General features: G+C 45.7%; 3 protein-coding genes and 1 long non-coding RNA gene across 4 annotated transcripts; 3 read left to right on the forward strand and 1 right to left on the reverse strand.

Annotated features, from left to right (window-relative positions):
• Nucleotides 1–3,123: 3,123 nt before the first annotated feature.
• LOC119312086 (40S ribosomal protein S12-like) lies at nucleotides 3,124–5,459 on the forward strand. The gene is made up of 5 exons (XM_037587821.1): nucleotides 3,124–3,241; nucleotides 3,346–3,393; nucleotides 4,327–4,630; nucleotides 4,993–5,058; nucleotides 5,164–5,459. The coding sequence occupies exons 2-5, from the start codon at nucleotides 3,389–3,391 to the stop codon at nucleotides 5,221–5,223; spliced, it is 435 nt and encodes a 144-aa protein (XP_037443718.1). The 5' UTR covers nucleotides 3,124–3,241; nucleotides 3,346–3,388; the 3' UTR covers nucleotides 5,224–5,459.
• Nucleotides 5,460–6,360: 901 nt separating this feature from the next.
• LOC119312087 (accelerated cell death 11-like) lies at nucleotides 6,361–8,770 on the reverse strand. The gene is made up of 4 exons (XM_037587822.1): nucleotides 8,487–8,770; nucleotides 7,397–7,569; nucleotides 7,126–7,271; nucleotides 6,361–6,775 (listed from the first exon to the last, which is right to left on the reverse strand). Exons 1-4 carry the CDS (start codon nucleotides 8,682–8,684, stop codon nucleotides 6,669–6,671), a joined length of 624 nt encoding a protein of 207 aa, XP_037443719.1. The 5' UTR covers nucleotides 8,685–8,770; the 3' UTR covers nucleotides 6,361–6,668.
• Nucleotides 8,771–9,086: 316 nt separating this feature from the next.
• On the forward strand, nucleotides 9,087–15,496 carry LOC119312088 (zinc finger CCCH domain-containing protein 16-like). The gene is made up of 9 exons (XM_037587823.1): nucleotides 9,087–9,449; nucleotides 10,166–10,324; nucleotides 10,421–10,555; nucleotides 10,701–10,859; nucleotides 11,863–11,955; nucleotides 13,366–13,482; nucleotides 13,669–13,743; nucleotides 13,901–14,127; nucleotides 14,208–15,496. The coding sequence occupies exons 1-9, from the start codon at nucleotides 9,120–9,122 to the stop codon at nucleotides 15,190–15,192; spliced, it is 2,280 nt and encodes a 759-aa protein (XP_037443720.1). The 5' UTR covers nucleotides 9,087–9,119; the 3' UTR covers nucleotides 15,193–15,496.
• Nucleotides 15,497–16,498: 1,002 nt separating this feature from the next.
• Nucleotides 16,499–17,802, forward strand: LOC119312089. Its single transcript, XR_005151232.1, has 2 exons — nucleotides 16,499–16,619; nucleotides 16,784–17,802. It is a non-coding gene; the product is annotated as an uncharacterized LOC119312089 (long non-coding RNA).
• Nucleotides 17,803–21,443: the final 3,641 nt, after the last annotated feature.

Below are 21,443 nucleotides of genomic sequence, written 5' to 3' on the forward strand. Positions count from 1 at the left end.
ATGCATCTTCTTTTGTGTTTTCGGTGTTGGAGTTTTTACCGGTCTTAATTGAGAAAGGATTCTCACCATTTTATTTTGGGTATTTTCTCTATTGATATTTCTTGATATTTATATCAAGATTTTGTTTGCTCGTCTTTAGCTTTCAAACAAACTTGATTTCGTCGAATTCGGAGCTCGTATGCGAAAGTTGTGGTTGTTTTGATCTTACCTGTTTTACATAGAGAGGTTGTACCGCCCCTTAGAGCGGTTGTACCGGTTGACCAGTACAACCGGTGTTTGGAGCGGTTGTACCGCTCCAGAATTGGTCCGAAGGTTGTACCGGCCATGTACCGCTCTGCCACCGGACTAGTTTCTGTTTTGGAGCGGTTCTTGGGCGGTTGTTGACCGGTTGTACCGATTAGTTTAGTTTAACCGGTATTACCGGTTCCCTGGGCTGTTGTATCGCTTAGGCCTTTTTCCTACAGGTTGGTTTTTCCTCTACTTTGACCGGTTGTACCGGTTTGTGCACCCGGTCTTACAATTTTCTGCACATAACGGGCAGATTCTTAGGGACCTATAAAAGGGGGTCTTCTTCCCCATTGAACCTTATCCTTTGAGCTCGTGTTCTTCCCCCAATGTTGACCTTCTTCGAGCTTGCTATCTCTCAATCCCTCCATGGATTCTTGCTAGTTTTTGGGGAAAAGATAGAGAGGAGATCTAGATCCACATTTCCACCAATCAATTTCTCCTCTATGTGAGGGGAACCCCTTGGATCTAGATCTTGGAGTTCTTGGTGTTCTCCTTCTTGTTCTTCTCTCATTTTCCTCCCTAGCATTAGTTGCTTTGGTGGGATTTGGGAGAGAAGGACTTGGGCACTCCATGTGCCCTTGCCATTGCATTTGGTGCATAGGTTTGAGTTCTCCACGGTGATACATGGAAGTTACAAGTTGAGAAGCTTATTACTCTTGGGTGCTTGGTGCCCTTGAGCTTATTACTCTTGGGTGCTTGGGCGCCTTAGACGGTTGGTGGTGTTCAGAGCTTAATCATTATGGTGTAAAGCTCCGGACAAAGCGTCCGGGTCTCCAATTAGGTTGTGGAGATCGCCCCGAGCAATTTGACGGGTTTCGGTGACCGCCCCTAAGGGTTGCCAAAGTGTACGGGTTCGGTGACCGCCCCCAAGGGTTGCTATTTATACGGGTTCGGTGACCGCCCTCAAGGGTCCGTTAGTGGAATCATGGCATCTTGCATTGTGCAAGGGCGTGAGTAGATTACGGTGGCCCTAGTGGCTTCTTGGGGAGCATTGTGCGTCCAATCCGCTCCAAACGGAGATTAGCATCCGCAAGGGTGTGAACTTCGGGATACATCGTCGTACCACGTGCCTCGGTTATCTCCTACCCGAGCCCTTTACTTATGCACTTTACTCTGTGATAGCCATATTGTTTCTTGTCATATATCTTGCTATCACCTAGTAGTTTGTCTTGCTTAGCATAAGTTGTTGGTGCACATAGGTGAGCCTAGTTGTTGTGGGTTTTGTGCTTGAAAAATTAACCGCTAGGTTTATTCCACATTTGTTCAAGCCTAAACCGTAATTATTTTAAAGCACCTATTCACCCCCCTCTAGGCGACATCCACGATCTTTCACATGTTGAATGATCCAAAGAAGAATCTGTCAAATGTTGTGCAGCTCATTCAGGAGGTCAAGGAGATGCTAAGCACTAGGGATGAGCACAAAGTGAGTTGGGTGAGGAGGTCGGCAAACAATGCCGCCCATGTGCCGGTCAGGGAAGGAGTTAGTAATAAATTGTTTAAGGTTTGGGCCATTGAGCCCCCTGAGGGCTCATTTGGTTGCCTCCTCCCGGGATCCCAGCGTTTTTCCGGGGCTCAAAACTCACGTGGAGACGCTCGCTAGGGAAAACGAGCCCATCATTTGGACGAGCCGTTCAACGGGGCGGGCTGCCCCTACCCCCGCTCTTTCCCCGGGAAGAGGTCCCACGCCTGGACACTCCGGAAAAATTCTCTCGTCTTTTCTGTTGTGCGATCTGAACTCGCTGCTTCGCTCTGAATCCCTCGCTCGTTGCCTTCCGCCCCTCTCGTCTCCCCTCCCCTGTACCACCAAATGAGCATAGGAGATCTCCCTGGCGGAAGGAAGGGAACCACAAGTGCTCTTGAAATTCCCCCGATGGGATTTAGTAACCTGGGTGTTCTCCCCCTCATCACCAAACAAAGCCTGATTGTATTCTTCGTCTTGTATCAGATGAAATTTCTGGACATGTTATTTAGTTAACTAGGCGATGCTCCGCACGTTGCGGCGGGATTTTGTATGAAATAAACATTCCGCTGAACTAATCATCTAGCTGTTGTCTATAATTTCTCTTGTAGTAAGATAAGTTGTTTATCAATATTTTACAAATAAATAAATAAAGAAATACATATCTCCATCTATAAGTTTAAAGTTGGACGGAATAAAAATGCATGCATGACTCACTTTTCTTTCATATATAGATCACTCAGGTATCATGCTATGAGCTGCATGCATGCGTCAGTTTTTTTCTTGATTAAAACACACATAGGCGGCAGTTACTGCATGCATGTGTCATTTACTACATATGGTACATGCAACGGCTCTCGTTGTGTAGATCGGACAGATATTGTTGATTGATCTACTATATTCAAGGGCTAAATTAATTTGGATGATGTGGCTCAAGGAGAAGCGAGAGAGTTCTTAGTAGTAGGGGCTAGCTATTTAGATATAGTAGATAAGATTGAGAGACTTAAAGAAAAACTATTTTTGCCTAGTAACGTGCCAATAAATGTAGTGGCAAAAAACCCGAAATACCCCAGCAACAAAACCGAGAGTCGCCTTTTCTTTCCTTCTCCATTTTTTTCATTTATATATATATATATTTTTGAGAAATCTTTTCATTTTTATATACAAAAAAGGATAAAAATGAAAAGATTTCTCAAAAAAAAAAACCGAGGCTCACGTCGCAAAAGAAGAAGACAAACGAAGCTCCTCCAGAGAGAGAGAGAGAAAAGAATAAGCAGAAATGAGGCTTCTCACGGGTCTAAAACAAGGCTTTTCGAAGAAATGGCCCAGCACCCACTGGCCCAACGCACCTCCACAATCGCGCGGCCCGCCGGGCAGGCAGCGCCGAGCGACAACAAAAGCCACGACCCGTCGGCCTCCACCATCCCCTCCCCAAACCCCAGACGAAACCCTAGCCTGCCTCCCAGGAGCGCCGAGTCCCTCCGTCCCCAACAGGTGGGTGGCGGCGCTGAGCCCCTCTTCTCCCCCCAGCCTCCGCATCTCTTATCTTCCTCCGTCCGCGGCCTCGCTAATCCTCGAATCTCCTCTCCCCGTTTCAGATCTACGCGCGCGAGGTTCGGTTCGGTCTTCGGAGCTCGAGACATGGCGTAAGTTCCCCCATCCAAATCTGTAGGGGTTTGTGGCCGCGTAATCCGACAGCAAGCGCCGTGTATTTGTCTTGGTTGCCGAGTTGTTGGCCGTGTAGTAGACTCTGCGGTTACTCGGCGCACGTTTGTTTGTGCTACTTGTTGCCTTACCTTGGAGGAATGTGCCGCTGTTGTGGAGAAGCTGTCTTTGAGATATCAAGTGATGTTGTTGAGGGCGGCATGTTCCTGTTTGATCGATTCTGTGTCGCTGCCTCACTGGTCTAGGTCTTCATGTTTGATAGATCCTGTCTAGTTGCCTAATTGGTTTTGGTCGATCTCGTGTAGCTTAGTTTATCTAATTTAGAGAAGAAATTGCGAACACGTCACCTGTGGTTTTAACTTTTAAGTGGGTTGAGAGGTGGTATCTGTCATGCAAAGTACCCGGTCAGGATCAACTGATGCTGATGTAGAGATTACTGTGCTTGCTTTCAGTTGAAATGGTCTGTTCTGATTGCAGTCTTGCAGATCTTATGTAACATTGTCATGCAAGGTTGCATTTTATAGCTGTAGTGTAACCAATATTGTCTTTGTAGGAACCCAACCGGATAGAGGATGCTATACTAACTACCTTTTTCCTGGGGTAGAATTGATTGTTATCTTACTGTACGAGTAATGTAATATGTAATATAGGTAACTATAGCATGTGTGCATGTTTTGTCATTTAGTGGTCATTTGGTCATTATGTGATGCATTGCGGTCTGAGCAGTATAACAATGTCTAATGTAGAAAGATAGCTGTACATAGAGGATGTTGTATTGAAAACTAATCCTGAGAAGGTCATTTGGTCTTTATGTGATGCCTTGTTCTAGGGTAACCGTTAATTGACTGTGTGATGCAAATGCATGTGCTGGCTTGTTTTTTCTGTCAACTTAGTATTTCCTTTATGTTGATCAGGGAGGAGAATGCCCCAGTTGAGGTTGCTGCTCCGGTTGCGGCCCCTACCCCAGTTCTTGGAGAGCCCATGGACTTGATGACTGCTCTGCAGCTTGTGATGAAGAAGTCAAGCGCTCATGATGGCCTTGTCAAGGGACTCCGTGAAGCTGCGAAAGCGATTGAGAAGCATGCTGCTCAGATCTGTGTGCTTGCTGAGGACTGCGACCAGCCTGATTACGTGAAGCTGGTGAAGGCACTGTGTGCTGAGCACAACGTTCACTTGGTCACTGTGCCTAGTGCCAAGACTCTTGGAGAGTGGGCTGGGGTTAGTATTCTTGTCCATCTGCTTAGTAATATTTACATTTCTCCCAAATTTCACCTCAAATTTATCTTCATATACACGTGTCATGTTCATTTGCACAGTGAAATTTGCATTAATCCAATATGTACCTCAATGAACATGTGGTCTGTTACATCTACTTGATTTCCACTAGGTATACTTGGTCTCATGTTATTAATGGTCAAAGCTTATGTCTGGTCATTTACTAGCAGTTTTCCTTGTTTGTTGCTTAGCTTGTAGCTTAAAGTTGGGCATGCAGTATGATGGTTCTTCTTAGCTTGCAAACCAACCTTGTATGGAAGCTGGAACTGATTGCTGACAAATTCCATATCCTGTATTTGATGCAGCTTTGCAAGATTGACTCTGAGGGCAAGGCAAGAAAGGTGGTGGGCTGCTCATGTGTCGTTGTGAAGGTAAGGTTTCCATTCTGATTGTCGTGAAAGAAGAATCCTGTTCTATTTTAGTGCCAAGAATGTAATTCTAATCTAACTTTTGGCTGTTCTTTCCCCTCTAACCAGGACTACGGCGAAGATTCCGAGGGTCTTCACATCGTGCAGGAATACGTCAAGTCGCACTAGGGACAGCCTTCCAGTTTCCGGATTCTGCAGGATGCTAGTAGCTTCGTTATGGTTGCGTTCCATGTCTGAAACTTGTTAGCCTATGAAAATTATCTTGTGCGGTTTTGTCGAATCAGAGTTTCGTTTCTGGTGCTGGGACATCATGGCTTGATTGTCAGAGATACAGATCTTCCAGTGTCATTTTGTTGGTGCTATCTCTATATTAAATATGAGAGTATGTTGATTTTGAGCTTGCATGAGGTGTTGTGTCTACTGCTAAGTTTGATGAATGAAATTACTCCACACGTGATGTTCACTGAACGATCTGCGTAACCACTCTTTGATGAATTATTGCACTGTCTGTTGTCCAGGGTTGATAGTAAGCAATGCCCACTTGTGAATTAGCGAAAGATAAATTACCCTGGGAAGATGAATTAGCGTTAGAGCATTGTGGTTTATCCCACCCAGGTAAAGCAGGAAATGCACGGACGTGCACTCACATGAAGCAGCAAACATGAATACTCTCCGTTTTCCTGAAAGCAATGCTTGAAAGAAAGCGTAAGGAAGTGTCGAATCAATATGATGTATTGGCAAAGCCAGTAAGAAGGGAATCTAAAGTAGATAGGGACTAAGAAGGGAAACGAAAGTAGATAGGAACTCCCACTGTAGATGTGGTTTTATACCTTAATGAATTGCTATACCTTATAGCATAGCGAATTCCGTGATTGCTAGCTCGATCCATAGGGATTGATGAAGAGTGCGCTGATAATGGAATTTTTCTTCGATAAACAGGAAACTTAAGATGGATTGATGAAGAGTGCGCTGATAATGGAATTTTTCTTTGATAAACATGAAACTTAAGATTAAGATGCTCCGAGGGAATGTCCACAATACCCGGATTTAGTCAGATCCAATTCGAGGGATTTTGTAGGTTCATTAATCAAGCCTTGGCAGTTGTTCTGATCAGACTATATATTCTCAAAGATGCATACAGCATGCATCATACTCCCTCCGTTCCTAAATACTTGTCTTTCTAGAGATTTCAACAAGTGACTACATACGACGCAAAATGAGTGGATCTACATTTTAAAATATGTCTACATACATCCGTATGTTGAGTCCATTTGAAATGCCTAGAAAGACAAGTATTTGGGAACGGAGGGAGTACATTGCAGGTAGCATTCCAGTTCAACAGCTTAGAGATAAGCTGGAATTTCATGTTGTTACATCATACATTGCAGGGTAGCATTCCAGTTTAACAGCTTAGAGATAAGCTGGAATTTCAGGTTTGTAACAACGGCTCCCGTATCCACCCGTCAAGAACCTCCACGGTAGCACAGCTTATTGAATTTAGGTTGCAACTCTGAACTCTCGAACTCAAACACCAAAACCAGCTACAGTTGTTTGAGGTCACAGCACACCATCTAGTCGCATTAGTACATTGGAAATCTCTGTATAGGTTTCGCTCACCAGTCTAGCCCTAAATTCTTGGAGGTGAAGAGGTCTTCGACGTAGAGAATTACTGGTCCAGACGACCTGACGAAACTCTGCATTTGAGCCCTTGCCGAATTTTCTGCGAGGTAAAAAAAGAGGCAGTGACCTGAGATCAGAATCAAGTGACACCGAGATGAAAAAATATAACATATCCTATTGTATTTTTGGCATATTTCGTCCCAATCATTCTCTCTTTATGCGACCTGATCAACTATAGAACTGTATATATGAACTTGCATATGACCCCCTCTAATGCAAGCAAACATCTATACAAACAAACAATTAGAGCTACGCTTTGTAAGGCAACCAAAAAGCAATGTGATCTGATCATGTCAGCAAATGATGTGAGTTGCATGCCTGGCATGGAAGCTCAGAGTAATATAAACTACAGAAGAGATAAATCGGTGTTCTGAGGATCAGGATACTCACCATCTTCATTCAGTTTCTTCAAGAGCTGCGACTTAGAAGGGAGGGCATACATTCCAGCACCAACTGCTTTCCTTATGGCCCAGCCATGGTGAGGAGCAAACACCTGAGCATAAGCCTTTGACGCTGCATCCTTCAGGGAGTTGCCTCTAAAAAATAAGAGAATGTGAGCATTCAGGTAACATTTACTCAACAGGCATCTAAGAGTAGCAAACTAAAGGGTTGACAACATAATACAAGTGACAGCACTATCCCGTTTGCAACTTGAACTTACTCTGTGACTAATATCTGCTCAAACAGAACTTTCACCATATCAATCCCACGCTTAACCCTCAGTAGATTCCTCGTATGGCTCCCCGCCTGCCTGACATTGCCCTTCTGAATGTCAAGCTCAACCATGGAGGGCAATGTTGAAATCATCTTGGATGCCTCCAGTAAATCATTAACCTGCAACCAAGTAAGACGAAGTAATCAGACAAGATCACCAAACAAAAGCCTTGAAAAGGGGATGCTGCGATTAACTAGGTAATCGATGGCACCAAGTCAGTCATCAAGCACGCATGCGTATACGAGGTTTCTGTAACAAGATAACATGTGAAACCCGAAATGGCTGCAAGCTTGGTTTGCTAAGCAGTAGTGCTAAAATAAGTGCAGAAGTAGGTTGGAAGTTCCAACACCTCTTAAACATACATCAGAACAAGCATATCACAATAGTAGCTGAAAGCCTGAAATAGATAATCTGGTCCTTATGTGCACACAATAATTCCTGGCTTGATCAAGTTGAAAATTAATTGAGACCATCTCGCACTAACCTTAAACAAGCGCAGGGGATCACCACAATTACCTTGAAAGAGAGATGTACACAATTAAAGCACCAGTACTAACTTAAGTGCAGAAACGGGTAGGATTTTCTACACCTGAAGCATACACCGCAACAAGCATAGCACGCAGTAGCAGAATTAGACAGTCCGATCCTGATGAAACACCCAATCATTGCTGCTTGATCCAGTTCAGAATTCGACAGATCATTTCACCCAAACCTCCTAGCCTCAAACTAAAATGGATGCACAGCTACGCAGAGTACAACTCAAAACGAACTCAAACACAACTTGCCAACTCGATCTGGCTGAGAATTTGAGACCATTTCGCCCCAACCTCTCTCAGCTTTAAGCAACTAACCAATGTCCCGGGAAGGAATCACCAGAAATTTTACCACATACAAGCACAACGAAGTAGCATACCGAACAGCTGACTCGCCCTAAGCAGCCGAGCGCTCCAACCGGGGGAGGAATCGCGAGCCGCGAGCTAGAGCAGAGCAGGTAGCGGGGAGGAGAGGAGAGGGGGGCGGAGGAGCGGGCGCTTGCCTTGGCAACGTAGTCCATCTCGGCGAACTTGAAGGCGATGCCGAGGCAGCCGAAGAGGACGGAGACGTTGGAGCAGGCGCGCGAGAAGTCCCCCGCCGCCATCGCGGGCTGCTGCTGCTGCTGCTTGGCGACGGCCGCGAGCTGCTCGAACGACGCGCCGATCCGCCGCAGCGGCTTGTCCGCCTCGTTGGACCCCATCGGCCGGTCGCCGCCGCGGCTCGCCGCCGGCGTCGCGGGCGGGGACGGGCGGGCGCTTCGAGTTCGAGAGCTTGGGTGGCGTCGGCGTCTGGGCTGATGCGCTGTGCTTCCTCTTTTTTTTCTCTCTGTGTGGCGATGCCTTGTGCTTTCGGTGGTTGTACGCGTTGTTGTGTGAGGAGGGCGACGGCGATGACGGCGATGTTGGGGTCGGTCGGCCCCGTGATGGGCCTGAAAGTGGGAGCGGTAGCAGGATCGGGCCACGGAATGGAATGAAACAACTTGGGCCATTCTCTGCTAGGCCCATGAAGCGTAAGCATGTTTTTTCGGCCTTGTTCGATAGAGAAAGCCCTAAAGAAAACCAAGAGGCCGAGGTTGTCTCAAAAAAAAACCCAAGAGGCCGAGGGGGTGGATCGAGGAGCTTCCATCCGAGCGTCCATGTCCACGGCGGCCGGCGATCTCCCGGCGGCGTCGACGAGGAGCGAGAGGCGGAAGGAGCGGAAGAAGGAGCGCCGCCGGCGCGCGCGCAGGGAGGCGGCGGCGGCCGCGCGGGCTGCAGCGGAGGCGCTCGCCGCCGACCCAGAGGAGGGGCGCCGCCTCCGAGAGCTCGAGGAGGCCGACGCCGCCGCGTCCGACCGCGCGCGCCGCGCCTTCGAGGACGCCGAGCGCCTCTGGCTCGAGAAGGCCGCCTCGCGTGCCGCCGAGGAGGCAGCCGCGGCGGCTGCGGAAGAAGAGGCGAGGGCCGCCGAGGCTTCCACACGCGAGAAGGTCTCCTGCTTCTCACTTACCCCAGTGCCTTGGCTCCTTCAACTGAATGAACTAGAGTATTTGGCCAGTTGCTTGCTTGCTTGCTTAAAACTTAGAATAGATACGTATTCCGTTTCTGTATTGTCGACGAACCTGCACACCCGATTTCGTAATAATAATAGCATAATCTGCAGAACATGGGACGGTTGGTATTGGCTGCCTTCGATGCGAGCTGCCACATAACAGTAGCATAATACAAATTATACCAGTGTTGTTGGAGATGATTGGAGTACGATTGATAATAAGAAGCCAAAGATGATAATCAGGAAGAAGAAGAAGAAGCAAAGTTTAGGGGAAAAATCCAAGCATTGATGAAAAGGAAGAACATTGTCCTTGCCATCTGTTTGAGCACATTTGGATGCCCCGGACTTGAGTTATACTTATATGCTTATGCATGATGCTGTTCACCTTACCCCATTTCAGTTCTCTGCTCCTTGGTAGCTCATTGTTCAAGGACACTCATGGTTGGTCCATGGCACGTGGCTTTACAGATTCTGATTGTTGATTGGATATATTTATTCGGATCCTCTTGATACATCATATATGCATGTTGTTTGATAACTCAATGTGTGTGTTGTGTGGTTTACATCGAAAATGTTTTACTAGCTGGTGGAATGTTTCAGAATACGTAACGTTCTAATGGGTCCCGATTATTATTGTTTCTTGGGCTATTTCAGTTTAACGATGACCACAGAGACGAGACAGAAGACGATGGGGAATGGGAGTATGTTGAAGATGGACCAGCGGAGATCATATGGCAAGGAAATGAAATCATTGTGAAGAAGAAAAAAGTCAAAATACCAAAGAAGGCAGAGGATAAACCACCAAGTCAAGAGGTCAAGCTTCTGTTTGTGATAAAGTTTTGTTGTCTCTTTACTGTTGCTCAAGGATCCAGTTTTTGACTTACCATCTGAAAAGGGCATGTCTTGCAGGAAGAGAGACCTACATCAAATCCGCTGCCACCTCAGTCTGTAGCTGTTGCTTCTCAGAGGAGAGAACCTTCCTTGTCTGCTCGAGAACTACTTGAGAAAGTTGCTCAAGAGACTCCAAATTTCGGAACTGAACAGGTATATACTCCATGGTTCTCTTTTCAGCTGGACAGGGAAGGATGTAGTTCTATTGCAAAATATAGGAAGACGAAATCCCAATATCTAATCAACACATTTTCCTATATTTGCACCAACGTAACGACTCTGTTTATTTTCTCTGTAGGATAAGGCCCATTGCCCATTTTACCTCAAGACAGCAGCTTGCCGCTTTGGAGTTCGCTGCAGCAGAGTTCATTTCTACCCTGACAAATCATGCACATTGCTCATGAAAAACATGTATAATGGTCCGGGCCTTGTTTTGGAACAAGATGAAGGGCTTGAGGTTTGTTAGAGGACAATCCCTTGCAAACAAATTGGTATCCTGAACTATTCCGTGTTTTGGCACAACTTTTCAGTATTGTTCACCTTCACTTTCATGGACAGTTTATACCCATTACAATACTTATTCCCGACCTACTCACTGTTTTGGCCCCTTGCTTTAGGAATAGGCAAATATTAAGTACAGTCACATTAATTTCTGCCTAAATTTGGTTCTCAATGTGGGATTAACCAATGCATGAAGGAGGAGTGACCATGCATGCTGCATTAATACATGGTCCATCACTTAATTAGGTCCTCCTTGGTTACTGTGATTTTCTAGATGAGCCAAATGGATTAAGCGTAAACTTTGTGCTGTACAATGAACAACCATAGGTAGAAATAATTGGTTACTTTAATTCTTTTGTAAGTTCTTTTCCAAGTGTTAAAATATGCCTGTTGCTCTTTAGAAGTTTTGCTTGATCTTCTGGCTACTCTCAGACCTGTGACATAATGCATGTTCATTGATGCATTCTTCAAGAATTCCCTCTCAAGGCAAGCAGTGACCAACCACCCAGTTGGTTTCATTTGATTGGAGACGCCCTGAACTTTCATCTGCTACCGTATCCTAAATTTTCATGTTGCTGGTGTTGCTGAGATTTGCTATGTTTTAACTTTTTAAAAGGAAATATCTCCAATATTTAAAGTTTACAACATGTCTTGAGAATTATTTATGAAGCAGCTCCTTGACAGTCCAATAGTACTTGTGAGATGTTCTTTTATTGGACGTGTTGATGATCATTAGGTGACAGGTGAATGTGTTTTTAACCCCTTTAGTATAGAAAATACCTTTTGATTGTAAACTATTGCTTAAGTAGGCCCTTAGTATTAATTTTGTGTTTTCTAGTTTTAATCATCTGTTTCTCCCTTTGTGTTTTCTCTCGTGTTTACTTCATAGGTCATGGAAGTTACAGTTGAATGGTTGATTTGATCCATAGCTAATAAGAATTTTTTATAACATCCTCCAGTTTACAGACGAAGAGATTGAACAGAGCTATGAAGAATTTTATGAAGACGTGCACACTGAATTTCTGAAATTTGGTGAACTTGTTAACTTCAAGGTTCTTTTTTCTTCCTTCCCTACCGGGACTACTTGACTTTCCCTCTGGCAGCATCTCTTTGTCTGTTGCAAGAATAGTACTTTATCACTAACTTTGCAGGGTTAGGTTAGTTGGTTATTAGTCTCCAAGGATGATAATTTGTTCTTACTTAATGCGATCAGTGGCCTAATTCAAGAATGTTTGTGTTACCGTGATGTGTTTGCTACAACTATCAATCATGCACGTCCAATGCATGTTCCCATAATATACATTCCATATGAACTTGTGAAGTGTACTAACATTGTGGAAATCCATATTTATAGGACCTAAGTTTACGCATCATTAAATTTATTTCTTCTCCAAGTAAACCACTCAAATGAAAAAACCCCGGAGATTAAACATATGTTAAATCGTGAGCCATAAGCATGCATGGTTAAATCATGAGCCGTAAGCATGCAATTAAGAGGTTATTAGTATTGGTGATTAGGAGACTAGTTCTGTCAGCTATTAATGTGGTATATGCAAGGTTTAGACTGAAAGTAACCAACACCGCTGTGAGTCAATCAGGACAAGCAGTTTCACCTTAATTCATGTTGGTCCCATATCTCAAACGCCTTCACCTTCACTCTAATATTCATATGTACTCAGTTCGTACCCCAACTCAGCACAAGAAGCATTGCCTCTTCTACTCTTACAAGTATAGATATAGATATGATTCATTATGGCTGATTCATACAATAGTATTAGCAGGCCGGTTCTCTAATAATCTACTCAAGGTATTGTGTTGTTCTGTAGGTATCTAGCTTGTTCACTGTAGTTGTTCATAGCGACTTCACTTTGTTACACATGCTATACCCTAGGGACTTCTCAAATGCGGACTTGCATAAGCATTTTAACCTCACCTCCAGTTCAATATGCCACCCACCTAATGGTCTCGTGGACTACACACCAATATTGTAAAAACTAAATACAGAAAGGAAAAGGAACCTTGTACTCCTGCAATATTGTAAAAACTAAATACAGAGTACCTAGGTCTGTGCTGGATTTCTATTAAGTGAAAAACAACCGGGTGGTTTGTTAGCTTGAATTAGTACACATATTTCTGAAATGGTTACCAAAAGTGTTATCACCATTCATCAGTGGTTCTGTTGTGCGCAACACTAAGAAGCAGAAATCTATATTTAAATTTGAATTTTAAATTTAAACTAGATGACATGGTGATTTTCTAAATCCCGGTCAGAGTTGGCCCTGGTATGCAGCATGAGTTTTCTCAGGTTATGCGACTTGGCCTAAGCATTTAATCTACAGCTGAACAATTAACTAATTCAAGATTCTCTTTATTTTTCTAGTCTTCTCATGCTATCTGTTATGCTGAACTTTGGCTTCTGCATAACATTGTTTCCATAGAAATAATTCCAGATATTATTTCAGGTATGTAGAAATGGGTCATTCCATCTTCGAGGAAATGTCTATGTGCATTATAAAGCCTTGGATTCAGCTCTTCTTGCCTACAACAACATGAATGGTCGATATTTTGCCGGGAAGCAGGTGATTACTTAATTTTATTCCTCAAGTACTGTGAGTTATGTTAGCACAATGCTAGAGTATTCTTGTGAATGCTTTCTTACATCTCAGAGAATCCTTTGCCTTAGATGTTATGCTGAGTTTCCATAACATGTTCCTGGTTTTTACTCTTGTAGAAGCTTACCTTGAATTTTTTTTCCTGCTCTTCAGATAACATGTGAGTTTGTTGCTTTGACGAAATGGAAGTCAGCGATCTGTGGTGAGTACATGAGGTCAAGATTCAAGGTATCTTAAGTTTACACTGTCACCCAAATTCTTTGTTTTATTTAATATGTATGAAGCATATTAACAGCATTCATATTTGCGAGCAGTCTTAGTTTGAAAATGGCTAAGAATAATTAATATCATCTATGTGCTCTGCTTCATCTCTCTTGTTTAACAGACATGTTCACATGGAGTTGCTTGTAATTTCATTCATTGCTTTCGTAACCCTGGGGGTGATTATGAATGGGCTGACTGGGACAATCCTCCACCTAAATACTGGACTCGGAAGATGGCTGCTCTGTTTGGTCCCTCAGATGATGCTGTTTTCGACAAAGCGAGTGATACCCCAGATTTTGAACGGTTACACAGTTCAGATAGGAAGAGACTGAGAAGTTCTGATGACAGGTACATGTTCAATTATTTTAGTCATTTAATCTGTATACAGCTTTTATTATACTGAAGTCTAAAATGAGAGGATTATATAGGTATATTTCAAATAGAAATGGGGATGGAGATGCACATAAACGGCACTCATCAAGAGTTTTTTCACATTCGAAGCAAGAGCAGAGCAACCATATCATGAAATATGGGCATACTCGACATAGAAGAGAACCATCTGCACCAAATGAGCGACGAGGCCAAGAGATTGAAGGTGATATTGGCAGATACTGTTCGCCCATGGAAAATGAAAGAGCGTCCCAAGCACATAAGCATGAAGAGAAACATAGAGATGGCCATGGCGATGCAGCACGTGGATACAATGGTAAAATCAAGTCCAGGAAGCACAGATCTGAACGGCACGAAAGTCTGGAGTCTGGATGTTCTGATTGGCCTTCAGAATTTGCTGATGCAGGCACGAGCAGAAGTCCTTCAGGCAGCAAGTCCACCAACAGGCACAATAATCACAAAAGGAGCGGGAGGCGATCCTCGGATGATCCCAATCTTGAAAGGGGCTACTCCGCTGCGGACAAATCATCGGGGAAAGCACACATTGCCAAAAGCAGCTCGAGACATTACGTAGAAGATGACTCCTATGGTGAGAAAGGTAGTGGAAGAGGCAAATCTGGAAAGCACGGTGATCATTGCGATGACCCTGATGATAGATGGCTAGCAACAAATAGTGATGTTGATTCAGATGCAGAAGCTCAATTCCCGAGGTCAAGCAGTGGAGTTGGTAAAGGTGGAAGGAATGATAATGCTCCTCCAGTTGAGGATGATCGTTATCAAAGGTCCAGCAGCAGGTCTGCTAGGTCAAGAGCGAAGGATGACAAGAGCAGCAGGAAGAGGAAGAAGCACCACAGGGAAATCAGGAAGAACAGCGATAGCGATGACGACGATCCCTCAGATTCCAGTGACGTTCGGGATTTGAGCCTGCATGCAAGGAGGAGTCGGTCAAGAAGCAGCGAGGAGGGTCTCTCATTGCACAAACGGAGGAAGGGTCGCCGTGGTCATGATTCGTGGTGCAGCTGAAATGTCTGATCATTTGGTCACTAGACTGGCGACTTCGGATTTTGGACGATAAAAGAAAATGTGGTATAGATGCGAGTAGCTCATGCAGTGGTCCTCGCCAGCCTTGCTTTCTTCTCCTTTTCTTGTGTTCTCTTTGCTGATGAGGTTCCTTTTTCGGGATAGAGATTTCTTGCAAAACAGAAGGCTTGTAATGGTTTTGCTAATTTAGAGTTGTTCACACCTCACCCTTGGTCCAGCCCTGGAATTCCACCGGCTATATGTTCGCCACACTTGCTATTGAATGAAAAGGCACATCTTCAAAACATCCTTTCCCTTCCCTCCAACCGAAAGAATTTGTTCCATCGATCCTCCGGAAATGCAATTTTCGGGTGAGGGAAGGGATTTTTTGTTTAAAAGGACTACCTGCCGAACGAAATTGCCATAAAAGACCCCCTTCGGATGAAATTGGCAAAAAAGACCCCCTAAGCCATGGCGGCAGGCGCGGCAGCCGACACGTGGCACCTGCCGCCACGCCTGAAGGCGGCAACATTGTTTGTTGCACTGTTCACACGAAAGACAGGAAAAACAACGACGAGGCGAGCGAACAGTACCTGCCGCCTCTCATAGTGGCGGCATCACTGTTCACACGCGAGTGAATAGTAATTTCAAAAAAATAGCAGAAAAATTCAAAAAAAATCTGAATTTTTGCACCCACCTAGAACACTCGATTGTCTTTGCTGCCAAAAAATTCTAGATTTTTCTGAATATTTCTGCATTTTTTTATTTTTTCAAAATTACTGTTCACTCATGCATGAACAGTGTTGCCGCCACTCGCTCGCCTTGTCGTTGTTTTTTTGTCTCCTGCGTGAACAGTACAACAAACAGTGTTGCCGCCTCCGGGCGTGGCGGCAGGCGCCACGGCTGCCGCGCCTGCGGCCACGGCCCAGGGGTCTTTTTTGCTAATTTTATCCGGAGGGAGTCTTTTCTGTCAATTTCATTGGGCAGGTGGTCCTTTTGGACAAAAAATCGAGGGAAGGGCGAAGCTCCTGTCACCAGACCAACATAAATGGAACCTATCAGTCAGTAGCTTCCTTCTTTTCACAAGAATTTGAGAAACTTCCATTGCACTTTTTTTTTGAGAAATACTTTTTTAGGTTTTTTTGAGAAATACTCCCATTGCACTTTATTCCAAACACGAGCCTCGCACTTTGGCCCCGCTAGCTACTAGCCGGGCTGCGTGGCTTTGAGCTACTGTGTGTTCGCTACGCCTTTGGGATTCCACAGCCCAATTTCTGTATGGCTACCTGTCTCAAAAACAAAAAAAAACTGTATAACACTTAAAAAAAAACTGTATAACAAACGCTACCCTACCCATCAGCATCAGGCCAGCCTTGGCGAGAGCAAACGAAGGGGGAGAAAGCAGATCGGCGCCGGCGGCGACTCCGCTGGTACGTACCGTGCGTGCCTTCTATCTCTTGGGTTCCTCTGTAGATACGTTTGAGAGGGCGAGGTTCGGCCGGCTAATCCTCAAGCCCGAGTTCATTCTGGAGTCCGAATTCGGTGCAGATCTACCCTACCTACCGATTTGAGTCTCTGACCTGTTCCTGTGCAGATCCACAGGCCGACTCGGAGCTTCCGCTGGAGCATACACGCACATAAATATGGGTCTGGAGATCGCCTGAGCTTCTACCGAATCACGTCGATTCCGCCGGACGCCATTTGCCAATGCACACCCTGATGAACAGCTCGATGAAGGTCACCCATGTCAACATGGAAACAGAGGTGCCCGAGCTTCTCCTTCCACCAAATCACGTCGATTCCAACGGACGCCTTTTGCCAAAGCACACCCCGATGAAGATCACCGATGTGGATATGAAAATAGAGGCGCTAACAAATTACATCAACCTCAGACGAGCAGGAGGAGAGGGGGGCGGTATGAAGAACATGGGGAACAAGAAGACCAAGAAGAAGATTTTCCGTGTGCCGCAGGACGAGCTGGATGAGATTCTTTCGTACCAAGCGGCGCCGGCGCCCGCTTGGCAGAGTGCGGCTAAACGCTATCCCTGGGTCGTCGCTGAGATGGAGAAGATCAAGGTGCGCTTTCTCGCCGGGCAGGAGAGGATGAGGCGGCAGTACGAGGCCCTGGGCTACGCCACGTTTGAAGCGTAGGTCACCGATGATGAGCAGGAGGAAGACGCTGCAGTGATGACTCCTTGCCAGGAGAATGACGATGCAGCGGCTACATCTTCTCCCTGGATTATTCCACGGGGAAGAGGCCGAAGAAGGTTTCGTCCGGGGGTCGTCAAGCAAGCAAGCGGCGTTAAGAAAATAACTTGGGCATACTAGTTATTGTTTTTGGTGTGTTTTAGTTTTAGCCGTTGGATTAGTTCGACACAGTTTATGGTACTGTAGTGTGTCATGTAGTATAACTTAGGCCTAGACTATGCACTGATGTGTACACTGTTCTTAACTATGTGTAATCCATGTATTAGGGTGATCATTAGTGCGAGGTAAACCTGTTCATGGACAACCCGGCCCGAACCCGAAGCCTGACGTTCGGGCCGGGCTTGGGCTCCACTTTCTTACCCAAAAACCCAAAATAGCCCGAAATAGCCACATATATATTCTTCATTGAAGAGCTCTGTCGCAAGTTGTGTTCACTCTAATATTCTTCATTGAAGAGCTCTGTCGCAAGTTGGTCATCAACAATGATGCTCTGGGCAGCTGCTACAAGGACAAGGCCGTGGTAGAAGGCAACGCCTCAAAAGGCATCGGGGAGGCTACGGATGTTGGATCTACTTCCGATCCCCGATGCTTTCCATCGGCACATGGCCACCTTCCCAAGTGAAGTCGTTCTCAGGATGAACAACGTCCGCAACTGGAGGGTGAAGCTCCGTGATGTTAACGGGAGGCTTCCCATCGATCAAGAGTGGACCGGTTTCGCCATTGCTACCAGCTCATCTTCAAGGTCCTCACTGAGGATAGTTTCAAGGTGATCGTGTTCGACCTTTTCGGTCCTGAGGTGGTGGTGAAGTGCGTCGAGCATGACCGACTCTTGCACTGATCAAGGATGTGTAATGTTTAGTCTATCAATTCGATTCTGTATTACTCCTTCCTACAATCGTGCCTTCACCTCTTGGCCTTGTGAGCGACAAGGGTGTAGGGGGGAAGGCTCTGGCATGCTTTGTTGGTGCCCAAATCTAGAGGGGTTGGCCTGTCTCTCATCTGAATCAACAGAAACTCGATTCCTGAGATCAAGCAGTTGAGTTGGTAAAGGTGGAAGGAATGATAATGCTCCTCTAGATGAGGATGATCATTATCAAAGGTCCAGCAGTAGGTCTGCTAGGTCAAGAGCGAAGGATAACAAGAGCGGTAGGAAGAGGAAGAAGAATAACAGTGAAAGCAATAGCGATGACGATCCCTCAGACTGTAGTGACATTAGGGATTTGAGCTCGCATGCATGGAGGAGTCGATCAAAAGCGGTGAGGAGGATCTCTCATTGCACAGATGGAGGAAGGGTCGCTGTGGTCACGATTCATGATGTAGCTGAAATATCTGATGGCCTTGGTAGCCTTGTTTTCTTCTCCTTTTTCTTTTCTTCTCCTGTTTGCTTATGAAGCTCTTTTTGGGGACAGAGGTTTCTTGCAAAGCAGAAGGCTTGCAATAATTTGCTAATTAGAGTTGTTTACATCTCAAACTTGGTTCTGCCCTGGAATTCCACCGAATTTATGCTCAATGCACTTGGTATTAAGAGCATCACCAACACATTCTCTAAACTTAAAACTCACAATAATTCTAGGTATTGGTAAACTTGCAACCATTGTCAAGGAACCAAGATAGTTGCCATCCCCTTGAGACACAGTTGCGTCGACATCCAGCTTAGGAACTTCGGCATGGGAGGGAATCTATTTTTTCACAGGCAGTTTGGTGGATAGGTTTGCATCATCGCCATGGCTTTAGCTTGGCTCATTTGTGGCACTTAGGTGTTTGACAAGTTCTTCCTTTGCCAAAGCCCAAATGCATCTCGCCATAATGCAGTCCAATATGTAGCGACGCCACGAGTCCTCCGCCCTGCAGATGCCACAATATTTTGAGGTCAACATGTTCTGGTGGTGCATAAGGTCGGCCATGTGGAGTGATCGATGAGCCAGACTCCAAAGGAACACCTTTAGTTTGAAAGGAACATGAACTTTCCAATGCTTCATTAACAACTTTCCTTTCTGCTTGGAGTTAGACGGACTTGCCCCACCTTCGAGCCAATCTTCACACCTTAACTCCGTGGCCACAAGCATATGGAATGCCGACTAAGAAGAGAAGATGTCACAAGCATCATGATTCCATGCCCGAAAATCATCCTTCCGGTAGGTACAGAAGGGTATATTCAAGATAATCTTGACATCCAACAACATTAATTATGGTCTTGTTCGAAGTAGCATGCGACTAATCTATCAACTCACCGCTTCGTCAAGGACGCAAATTAACCTCTTGTGGAATTTAGTTGTGACACGAAGTATAGGTGGATGCATCATGACCATTCTACCGATAAGCCCCGACGCACGGCGACTAATCTATGAACTCACTGCTTCGTGAGGACCGCAAGTTAACCTCTTTGTGGCATTCAGTTGTGACACGAAATATAGGTGGATGCATCAGGGACAATTCTAACGTAAGCCTCGACGCAAGGACGTCTCAACCTTATATAATTGCCCACCAAACATGCAAATGATCATTGCCTACTTCAACTCAAAAATGTCATCCTCATTAAGGTTATAAGCCCATTCAAGAATCCGAGCATTTGGGGTGTTAGGGTCTTGAATAAGCTCCCAAACCTGGCGAGCAAAAAGTATCAGAGAGTTCGATGTTGCGAAACCCAACACCTTCGCGGTGTTTTGGTCTGGTCATAACACGCCAAAAGCCTCAACTGGAACTTACAGATGAGATCATTGATCAATGTAAACATAGCCGCGAGGAACGTTGAATAAAAATGCATATCTTCAAAACATTCTTCCCGCGAAGTGAAAAAAATGTTCCATTGAGGCTTTGCTTTCGATAGTATATTTTTGGGACGTGTTACGCATATCTGCCGGTCTACGAGCCGTAAGATCTGACGTAATCCCCCGGTCAAGCATCGTCGTCACTTTCGCGACAGAAGTCGTGTTGCAAGAACACATTTTGCAACACAAGTCTCGTAGTAGATAAATATTTATAACAAAGGTTGTGTTGCAATTTATTTTTTTGCAAGAGAGGTCTTGTTGTAGAATATTTTTGAGATTTTGTTTGTGCCATCGAGCTCTTGTTGCAATTTTTTTTTGCAACAAATGTTTTGTTGCGGAATGTCACCGCGTTGCATTGCTTGCGATCATGGCCTCCTGGTTGGGGAAGGGAGGAGGGATGTTTTGTATGCAATGATGGTGGTGGTGGAGGCGATGCAACATGGGACCGGAGCGTCATAGCTGGGCAACGGCGGCCAAAGCTCCGCTTTGACGTGTGCGCTCGAGCGGCCATGGCCACTGGTCACGAGTGGACACATGGAGACAGGGAGAGGCGACCTCGTCGGCGTGCTGCCGGCGGTGAGTAGTGGTGGTGGCGGTTGGAGCAACGCATGGAGGAGTCAGCTTTACAGGGAGCTCGGAAAAGCACGGGAGGCGACTGCTCACGAGGGGATCCAGCTCTATGGATGCGCGTGTCGTTATGAGTCGGGTGATTTGAATCATTTTTCATACTCCTATTTTTTAGGAAAAAGAAAGAAAGTGAGCTACTGTGTTCGCTAGGCCTTTGGAATTCCACGGCCCAATTTCTGTATGACCGATGGTGTGGCACGCCTACCTGTGTATCCCCCTCAAAAAAAAAACCTGTGTATAACAAGTTCTCAAAAAAAAACACCGCCTTCCTATAAGTTTCTAAAAGAAACCCTAAAAAAACTGTATAACAAACGCCGGCCTTGGGAGTTGGGACCAGCCTTGCCGAGGAGTATATCTGGCCAAACGGGTCGATTTTATCGGGCCGGCCCGGCAGCACGGCGGCACGGCACGCCCGGCAGCACGGCCCGGCACGGGCTAATCGTGCCGTGCCAGGCACGAGGCACGCACTGGGCCGTGCCTGGGCCGCGACCCTCAGCCCGCGTGCCAGCACGACACGACACGAATTCTAGCGGGCCGGCCCGTGGCACGGCACGGCACGTAGCCCGGCGGCACGGCACGATTGGCCCGCCTCGATCGTTGGGGGAGCGGGGCAGTTTCCTCCCTGTGATCCTGTATTCCTGTCGGGCCAAC

Source organism: Triticum dicoccoides, chromosome 5B (assembly GCF_002162155.2).
Source record: "Triticum dicoccoides isolate Atlit2015 ecotype Zavitan chromosome 5B, WEW_v2.0, whole genome shotgun sequence".
Taxonomy (NCBI): Eukaryota; Viridiplantae; Streptophyta; class Magnoliopsida; order Poales; family Poaceae; genus Triticum; species Triticum dicoccoides.